Here is a 10,885-nt window from a genome sequence, read left to right on the forward strand (position 1 = left end):
CTACTGTTAGATCACATAACAAGCCAATGTTCATTGATAGCCTGTGAGTACATTGGCTAAACAAGAACTGGAAGGTCATGAAATAGAATAAGCTTCATCTGTTTTATCTCCCTTAACTGGGTTCTTATCCCAGTGCACTCCTGGGTGAATTTAGAACTTGGTCAAATGTTAGATAGCCAGCAGCACAGACATCTGAACATTAAATCTCCATGGGATGTTTATTATCTCAGGAACAAATATTCAGAAAAAAATTGATGTGAAAAAGCTCTTCTTAAAGCTGTGTTATGGTTTTTACCCACAATATTTGCGTAACAGAATATGTTCAGAGATTACTGCATTAAGATATCAACACAAACTTCTTTTATTTTGAACTGTTTTTCAGTTCATCTATAATGTCAATCAAACAAAACCAATCCTATAGCCTTAAGAGTAGGCTATGGCACATAGAATATTAACAAACCACATGTGCACCAAAGAACAGGAGATTTATGAAAGGAAGACCCCATCCATCTTGACCCCTTGTATCATTAATAGATTAGGGCCTTAATGATAATTCTAATGCCTGAGGTGAGGATACCAAATACCTTACATCCTTATATATGTAACTAATATTTAAACAGTAATGGTGGGTTGCACCTAAAACAAATTCAACTAGACTGGTTGCACAGGTGGCCAGAAATCTACCCAGTTACAGAACTAGACCGTGATCTACCTTGATGGTAATAGCTGGTGAACCATGGAGAAACACCTGACATAACACCAATAGCTTGTAATATCAAGTTTATCTGACTAGAATACAAATATATAAACAAATGAATTATAGCCAGCACTAGAACCAGAGCTGCCTTGCACTTTCTTTGCATGTTGTGGTTTATGATATCTGAATTAGAGGTGATAGGAAGGCGTCTCTGATGGTGGGTAAGCCAAATGGTGCATAAAGTTCATTCTCTATGTATTATTTTATAACTCGAGCTTTTCACTTTCAAAGCTGATATGCATTTTCAAGATGAGTTCAATAAAGCTGCCATCTGTCACCATGGTGTCAGGGCTGTGTATATTTTGCATCAGCTTACATAATTGACAGGCCACTTCATGAATAATCCGAAAGCAGGCAGTGCTTAATGTGGACTCATTGACTAGAATTTTAAGTGGTCGGAAATAATTCGGACTTTGGTGTCTATTACTTGTAAATGGTTATAGTGTGTGTGTGTGCGTGCGCGTGTTTAAACTCCACTTTTGAATCAGGAGTGGAAACATATGCTTAGATTGGACACCCCACAGAAAGTAAGCTACACCTATTAACACCTCAGTACCAACATGTTGGCTAATGAGTTAATACGGTAATGGCCACAGCACCTGTTTGGCAGGCAACTATAGGTTTGCTTGGTAAGGAGACCTTACATATAAAATTTTTTTTTTTTTTTTTTTTTTTTTTTTTTTTTTTTTTTTTTTTTTTTTTTTGTGTACAGACAAACTATTGAAGTGGCTTACCAACATTTTTTATGAAAAATAATTAATACTTTCAGAGAAATATCTGGTTCAGAAATATCTGGTTCAGCTATTCTTTCTTTCTTTCTTTTATACTCTGAGTCAATGTTATTCTGGAATTCTAATTGAGTTAACTTATTCTGGGAACATACAGAGAGACAAATAAATAAATAAATAAATAAATAAGTAAATAAAATAAAAATGGTTATATGGGAAAAACTGACTACAAAAGAAATGGATTTCAAAAGAAAAAAGACAATGGACATAACCAGAAAAATAATATTGCCACTAGGCACACTGTCTCATGTCCTGATTTTCTTATTCCACTGAGAGATGTCTAAATAATTGCTAGTCCCATCATCCGTGAAGATGCTTTCTCTGTAATGATTGCCTGAAACAAGTTGCATGCACAGCTGTGAGTTGCTTTATCTGCTCTAATGAGTTTCACAGGATTATTAACAAGAAGCAGGTAAGACAGTATTTCATACCATAATATCTTATCAAGATTGCCACTCTGGCCCCAGGAGGATAAACTACAATATCTTCAGTGGTAACTTGGATAGCCACCAAAAGAGTGACTTTCGAGTTTTGAGATTTCATTCTAGAATTTTTTTCTGTGAAGAGAGCTTATTATTTTAAGGAACAATAAACCCACCCTGCCTCTTTCAATCATTTTCTTCTGACAATGTAAATATTGATTGATACAAGACTTCCTGCAATTTACCTTCTACAATGACATACCCATCCTTAAAAAAAGATTCAGAGTGGAAAATTTTCCACACCTAACATCATTTGTGATAATTTGATAATAGATTTTCAAAATCAATATCAAACAGCTAGTGTACTGTGCTTAGTAGTAAGAAACCCTTATATTATATGATTTGGATTATGTAATTGATGTAACCAGTCACAGGCTGGTGCCTGCCGGAATCTCATTTTAGAAACACTTGCCACACATTGCACAAGAGTCTGGTCACCACCAATTACATCAAACAAAGAAAAATGAACATCTGTTTGAAGCATGGTACAATGTTCTCCAGGAACTATTACAAATGGAATCGATAAAATGTTGAAAGGAAATCTACCATAGAAACAAATTAGGTACTCAAAACTAGAAATTTATAGACATCTGATCATCACCTGACTGAATACATGGTTGATTGATGTCGATGCCATTTTCATTGCTGAACAACAAATTGGATTGTGATAAAATGGACTTAAGTGTTGCAGAACAAATGGAAGACTTCCAATATTAGCTTAATTTCCATTGGATGATTTTGTCATCAAGTACAGATTTTAAATGACACTCAATACACATCTCCACTAAACAAGTTTATAGCTTGAAAAGGTTAGACACACTTTATTTGTTACATATACAGAAGTTCTATTAGCTATGTGGATCAAATATGTTCACAGTTCATTGCTCTTCTATAGCTATTTTTGAGAACAGAACACCATCTCTATCCTGAAAATGGATCAAATAAGGGTCTATTTTAATAGCATAGTATGCACCTCCTATTAATGTCAACATGGATAGACTTTAACAAGTCTGTTTAGAGATGGGCTTTAATGCTGCTGTAGGGTTGGGCAACCAAGCATGAGGACTATAAATCATACACATAAAACTAACCTGTTTTTAAAGACAGTCACATTGTACATATTATATTTGAGTTGAAGTCTAGGCTTATGAATTTAACTTGCCTTTAGTTCAAGATGAACATTAATATTTTTTTGAAATACTCTTAGAAACAGTCCATAGGCATTATTCTTAGTATAGAGAACCAGTAGTTACCAAGAGAGCGAGGGAGTCATCATTCACCCCATAGATTATTTTCCATCTTCACTTGAACAAAGTTAATCTATTTTCCATGCTGAAAGGGCATTTGGGTATGTTGAGCTATATCCTTATATTAGTTCATAATTCCAGAAACAAACACTGAAAGGAGATACATTGATTTACCGATTTCAAAATACAAGTTTTGTTTCACTCCTGACTGGACAAGAACAGAAATACCTTCCCATTTTGCCCCCACCCTCAGTACATACTCTTCATCCTCCAATTTTTTTCCTTTAATGACCTGCATTAAGTTGCCTTGCAAGATTACTGCATTTTTTCAGTATGTAATGAACAATGTTGAAAAACTACAGGATAACACTTAAATAAATTCTGATATTGTATTTCATACAATAAAACCAAGGTCTACAATACCCTAGGATTTTTTCTCCCATTGCCAGACCACCTACTAAGTATTATTATGGCATAAACAGCTGCTTGGATTAACTGTCTGCAGTTTTCCTTATGATGGTGGGAGTACTAGCCATAAACCTCATTTCAGTGATTAAAAGATACAGGCTGAAGTTTGAAAAAAAATGTAGAAGGGGTAATGCAAAGCATGCACAGAAACTCAAATAAATGCACCAGTGTGGGAAAACAGGTTAACTTGCTGAATGGGATTAGAAAATGTGATTTACCAGCAGTTAAGAAAAAAGACTGACAAGTGCCTCTTCATTATTTAATCAATGTAACAAACTGTACATAATAATAATACATAAAATTTATATCTCTACAAATAACTTTGAATAGGTCTTTGAAAAGTAAAATTATAAGAGCCCAGTCAGGCATGTTTCTTTTAATCACTCTGTGAGAACATGCTCGGCTACCAGCTAGCTGAAAGAAGCCGATAGAAAGCACATTTACAGATATGATAATGAAACAAAGTGCCTTTGGGTGCCAATGCAATTCAACTGTGAAAAAGTACCAGCCTATCAACCTCCCACATGATCTTGTATTGATTTCCATGTGCTTCAAGTAGCCTGCCGCCAGTAAAAGTCTCTGGAGAAGATGGACCCAGCCACTTCCATCATGGGATATGGATACTCACACCGGGATATCCATTAAAACTTATTTATTCATTTGAGAGCTGGGTTTTACATATGCATAATTTTTTTTCAAGGTTAATGTTTACACATATTTATAATAGAACATGGGCGTAACTAGGCATACGCACGGATGCACTGTGCATACAATTTTTTGGCCAAGCATGATATTATTTTATATAAATTTAGTGTATTTTTCACGGAATATAAAAGAAAATCCTCTGCTTATTAGAGTCACTTGTATGTACATATCCTCTGTATCAATTGAATAGGCACAATTGTTCTGCCCCCTCCCCCCCCGGTAATAATAATATTGAAACTTTTTTTAATTGCAAGAATATTTCTGACTAAATGATGATTTTATTATTAATGGAAATTAAGCAGCGATAATTATATGCTATAATTACGCTGTCCTTCATCTCTTGCGTAAGTCAACATTTTGTTGGGAATTTAAAAAATCTGTGCATACAATTTTTAAAGATCTGGTTACGCCCCTGTAGAATGGTGATTAAATGTTTGCGGCAAAATAGATCCAAGTCCCATAGAACCTCAGCTCACTAATACCCCGTTCACACTACGCTCAGTTATCCGTATAAATTGCGAATTAGGTCACAATTCAAATAAATGCAGTAGTGTGAACGCAAGAGGATTTTTGTAATGCGCATTTTCAAAATCCTGCAAGCGAGGTGGATTTCTAAGCGCGATCCGGATAACTTACCGGAATCGACACCTGTACAGATCTAACTGCACATGTGTGCAGATAAGTGCGGGTATCTATGAACGCTTGTTCATTACTTTAGCGATTGCACCAAACGTATTTGGAGGTCACCACTCACTACAACATGAGGAAACAAACTTATTTTGCCATCTTATACTTCTCAAGAATGCTGGAATGTCTTTAGAGTTGCATTTGTCGTCACAAATTTTTGTTGGTATTTTAAGATTTCCTGTGCGGCGCATGCGCCAGTGTTCAAAACAGGAAGTTAAACCTGAAATTTTCAACGTGTAATTCGGATTCGCTTAGCGTGTGTGAACGCAATACCGAATCAAATTCCTCACGAAAAATTCGGATTATAGAAATGCGCATTTTTGCAACTGTAGTGTGAATGGGGTATAAATTGTAATAAGCTTCTCCATCAGCCATTTTGTATTATTTGTACCAATAGCAGCCAAAAACAGCATTTAAATGTAATAAGGTGTGATGATGGAGCAAGTACTTCCATAATCAATAGATAACAAACACCTCCATGTTTGTTAAATGCCTTATATCTTTAAAATGTCCATTCAACAGTGGGGGGAAAAAGTGGGGAAAAACAACTACACTTAACTGATACCAAAGAGGCATAAATATATGTATGCACAGACCCTCTCTACAGGATATCATGCTTATTTTCTGTGCAGTTACATGCCTAATATATAAAGACTGCCATCACTGGACTGTAGTGCATCTGGTCCTTATATTGTCAGAAAACAAGACCTGACAAACTTGGCAGGAGACTTTATTTGAAAAAGTGTGTTTTGCAAAAACAAGAGGTTAGTATATTACATGTACAGAATTTTTTGTCAATGATCCCTACCAACAATCTTTTGAACAACAACAACAAAGGAATATGCACATACGGCCATATACATATATATCTATTTATTGACCAAAGCCACTGCTCTTAAAAAACACTATTTCTTATGTCTGAAAACTGTCAATGTCTTATGGCACTTTGTCATTTCTAATTCCTGCCAATTACTAGCCAAAGAATCATGGATAATCTGGGATAAGCGGACACTGTCCCATCAATTCCTGCAAAGTAAAAAGGGGTGCAATGTGACAAATTTGCCAGCAGGATCATTCATGCTTCAGCAGAGAAGGTAATTTGTTAACACTGTCCGAGCCTGGAGCCAACCACAAAGACTTTTACTTGTTTGACCATTTATACTGTATAGACAAGAATAACTTACTTTTATCATTTTAATCACTTTCATGACTCTCTGAATAGATCTGTAAAGGAAAATAATACTAGTCCTGTGTACGTACTAGCACCAGTAATTTCTCATCTTGGTTGATACCAGACATCTACCTGTACCTTGTCACTAACAAGACCTAACAAGTCCTGATGCTTAAGTAGTGGGCTATTGTTCACCCCAAGCAATAAGGCAAAACATTATTTTTCATTAACAGATATACAAACATTGAAAGAAACAAAATGTCTGCTTCTTTAAATAAATTCTGTGAATATATAGGACTGCAATTTTTTCCACAGTTAACTCTAGTGGAGGAAAAAAAGAACAAAATATCCAGATGATAAAAAAAAGTTCACTCTGGTTAACATGGGCCAATTTTGACTTTTGCTGAGTTTACACTTACCAAATACCACATGCGGTTCCAATATGGATCATTAAACTGGACATTTCTTTTAACTCTTTTCTTCACAACTTGCTGCTCCAGCCACTTTACCTAAAACACACAAAAAATATAACAAACATATCAATTGTGTAGTAGTTTGTGGTCATGACGAAAATAATTAAAAGGAAAACTATTTACCATATGTATCACATGTGCAGTAATTTCAAAGCTTGTCAGTAAAAAAACAAGAAGTCTATAAAACATGCACAGAAACTGAGACTTAAAAACAATGAGGAGAAATTATTTTCATGGACTGTGTCTTAAAAACATAAAATGCACCGCGCTAACAACAGAAAATATCAATTAATTGCATTTCTACTGAAATTCCCCTCAATTTTCCAACTTACCTAGACCATGGAATACACAATATCTATGAACCTACCCTTTACAAGGTCACCATTACTGACATATTGACAATAAAGCAAAAGGTAAAATATATTTTATGCAGTAATGACTGTAAATTCTTACACCTCAATTTAACATTTGTCATGGCCATTTTTTTGGTAGATCCAATTATGTCAATAAAAATGTATTTTTACTATAAATCTTCTGTCTTGAAAAAGCACTAATACTCTCCACATGAGAATATCATTTGGGTGTTGTTTTAATAAAGAATAGTGTCAATCTTTAATTTTAGGATATTTATGATTAACCAGCAAGTTCTTTCCCATTCTTCTTCACAGTTGTAGCACAGGAAAGGGACTACATGGCACAGAACTCCATGTGTGTTGCACTTAAAGTTGAGTCTGACATTTGAAGAGGTTTTAGTATAGTAATCTGGTAACACTTGAGTTGGTTTTCAAGAACAAAGTTACAACCATGGGTTCTGACCCTCTTTAAGTGGTTCCTTCTCCATGAACCTAACACCTTGGTGTGTGAAAAGGGTGAGAACACATGGGGCTGACCTTACTAGTATCTGCAACAACCTGACACTGGATACTGAAATAACCAATGGGTGAATAGATTTCTTTTGGTGATTATCTTGTGGCAGGGTGGGAAGATATTATTACTGCTGGTGATATATTTCTGAGCCAGAAAAGCAGTGATGGCTAGTTGTTGAATAGTGAGATAACATGCTGTGGAAATGAGGCACAACCAGAATTGGTTCAGAGTGGTGTCTGTCATGACAAACCAATCAATTTTAAAGTTTCTCTTCTTTGACTTATCAGATATATGCATATGTAATTAAATGTTTTACATCTGGATTTTCTAACATTAATTATGTAATAGGACAAAAATGCCTTGTTATATTACTGCTTATGTCCTATACTTTTCAATATTACCAGAAAGGTAACTGATCTACACTTGTAAACTCACAGTATTTACTGCAGTCTGCCTGGGAAGATATTTGGTTTGTACTTGCCTCACCAGAAATTTACAGTAAATGATCAGTGAGACATGCCAAACATTTCTACCATTGCAAATTCAGGTCACAATGACCATGAAAAGGACCTTCAGAAAAAGTGTACTGTGCATATCATAGGAAAGCAAAAACTGCTCCCTGTCTCTATCCAAACACTGAAGCAATCATATCAACATCTGAGAAATTGAAGTATAAACAGTGGGTCTTCTCACCTGTGGTTCTTTCACTAAATGTGTGTGGTGATGGGAGCTTGCAGAGGTGGACCGTTTGGCTACTTGTCGATGTTGAAAATGGTAGATATCGTCCATTATCTGAAAGCACACATTTTAACATATGAAATGAAATAAACCCATCTTATGGGCTATATATTTAATGTTTTACACTGATTTCGTGTATGCAAAGGCTGTGTTTGAGAAATACTAACAATGTTTGCCCTAAGCTCTTCGTCATGTTAAATTAAAGATAACCCATATGCCTGCAGTTGTCGCTGAAAGTTCAAAAACAAGTTTTTTTCTACCAAACAATGAGCTAAAACACACTGGACACATTGGAAAAAGCTCAACATTATATAATGAGAAGTACACAATCACGTAGAACAATTCTTAGTTTAATTTGAAATACAATCAGGGCATAACATAGAAACAGAACAGTAGAGAAATTAACATACATGTTTTTATACTTATCTGTATATGTTTAAGGCCCCATTCAGAATGGATGATCCAAATACACACTGATCCGCCGACTAAATATGGCTGACCACAGTTCAAAAGTGATGCCACTGATTCCTGATGGTCTTCCCGACTCCACACACGCCTTTAAATGGATTAAATCTCTGCTCCAAGTTTTAATTGGTAGGCCCTTTCAGCAGCAGCGCCTGTGGAAGGGGGGGGGGAAGACTTTCAGGAATCAGGCATCGCTTTTGAACTGTAGTCGGCCATATTTAGTTGGCGGATCAGTAAGTACTTGGATTATCTACTTTGAATGGGGCTTTACTGACACTCATGAATGTTTACATTACTCTGAGGATAATTTACATTCAAAGTGTGTTGGCAATGCTAATTTCAGGTATAAAGCCAACTCACTGGATAATGGGCTGAAGACTGAATTTTTACTCCCAAATCTATTATACACAATATGGCATGCTTTTCAAATGGCTTAAGGAGAGGGGAACAAGTTAAAAGAATTAATAATAATGAAGATGCTTAATATCAGGTGATAAGGAAAAAAAAAACATTTAACATTTCAAAAACCATAAAGTAAATACTAGTACAGTACAGAGAATTTCCAGTAAATGAACACAATCCTCTTTGGACTCTTTCCAAGATGAAGGAAAATACTCTACTGTCAAAGAACAACTTCACATTACAATGTAGTTACATTTTGAGCTTCAGACAAAACAGATTTAGGTGAAAAAAAAAAGTTATTTATTCTACTCTGTTATCTGTGAGTTATCTATATTTGTCATGATTAACTGGATTCTCAGACTTCTGATACAATCTGAATCAGAATGTAAACGAATATCATATGTGATCTAATATTCACATTGTTGCTGATTACAGGCTTATAACAACAGAAATCCAATAGGTTTCAAAATACACACAGCCAAAGAAATTGTACATTTGATGGATATCTATTGATTTAATTTTAGATAATCTTCCCTGAACAGTAGAAGTCACCTGGTCTTTCTCAGATATATTGTTGAAATATTAATAGTTAACAACACGTGTCACTTTTGTCCATTCAAACAAAAAAAGAGACAATAATAATAGTGGCCTTATAATAAATTAATGACACGAGTCTTCTTAACCAGGAAGTTAAATATTCATGTTCATAGAACTCTTGGAAACTATTCTAATATTTTTAAAATGCAACTGTATAAAATTACTACAAAGTGTAAAATATGTTTGATAAAGCTTAAATTATTCATTTTTTCTATTACAGACTCATATTTTATCAGTTTCATGTTTTTTTCCTTTCTTTTTTTATTTTTGACTCCCTTTTTGACATATGTTATACGTTAAATTAAAAAAAAAAAAAGAAAGAAACGCGCTTAAAATTTCATAAGGAAAAAAATCCAAACACTATCAACGTGCTTTTCGGGAAGTAATGTTGGGATTTGCTAGACCAAAACGACAAAAAGGAAAAAAGTACAAACCTTTCCCAGATAAGTAAATCCATGTTTTTCTGCCAACGACCTGGCCACCCTTTCTCCTCCTTCTATGTGGACTGCCCATTTATCCGAAAAAGTTTGTGTTTCTTTGGCATAAGATATACTAAGAAAGAACTGAATAATTACACCTAATGCGATCTTCAAGTTCATCGTCTTTAGAAAAAGTAAATTATCATGAAGAGAAAGGACGAATAGTGCTTGCGATAACTACAATCCCGCTTCTTCACTGTTTTGACCTGGGCTGACTGTGTGCCCGAATCGCGATCGCTCAAAAAACTTTACGAGCGTAGAAATACGCTTTACAAATAAAAATGTTGATGAATTTCGAAAAGAAAAGCCCCTCTGGTGTTGCCTCATAATAGGTCACTCTTATCGTGGATGTTTTCCATTCATAGCCGATACTGTTCTTGATGAAGCGAATGAAACTACCGGCCACACATCGTCCTATCGACTGAAACTTCAAGGCACAAATGGCGTATCCGGGGTCGTATTTGCGGATATGATGTCATAAATCACGACGCACGCGCATTCTGTTGCATTTACAAATAGCTAATAAAACTAAGATTCCAGTGGTTTTCAACCGAAAGAT

The 10,885-nt window shown here is 35.1% G+C and overlaps 1 protein-coding gene across 3 annotated transcripts in view; it reads right to left on the reverse strand.

The window, feature by feature from the left end:
* The window catches only part of LOC106154677 (furin), a 34,727-nt gene extending 23,936 nt beyond the window's left edge, over positions 1-10,791 (reverse strand). For all 3 annotated transcript variants that reach the window (XM_013529125.2, XM_013529116.2, XM_086999550.1), the window contains exons 1-3: positions 10,282-10,791; positions 8,339-8,437; positions 6,725-6,814 (exon numbers count right to left, since the gene is read on the reverse strand). In XM_013529125.2, coding sequence (XP_013384579.2) covers positions 6,725-6,814; positions 8,339-8,437; positions 10,282-10,446 — 354 coding nt within the window. In that variant the 5' untranslated portion in view covers positions 10,447-10,791. The remainder of the gene's footprint in view (positions 1-6,724; positions 6,815-8,338; positions 8,438-10,281) is intronic.
* Between the last annotated feature and the right edge of the window lie 94 nt (positions 10,792-10,885).

This window comes from Lingula anatina, chromosome 1, assembly GCF_051362555.1.
Source record: "Lingula anatina isolate TDL-2025a chromosome 1, LinAna3.0, whole genome shotgun sequence".
NCBI classification, from domain to species: Eukaryota; Metazoa; Brachiopoda; class Lingulata; order Lingulida; family Lingulidae; genus Lingula; species Lingula anatina.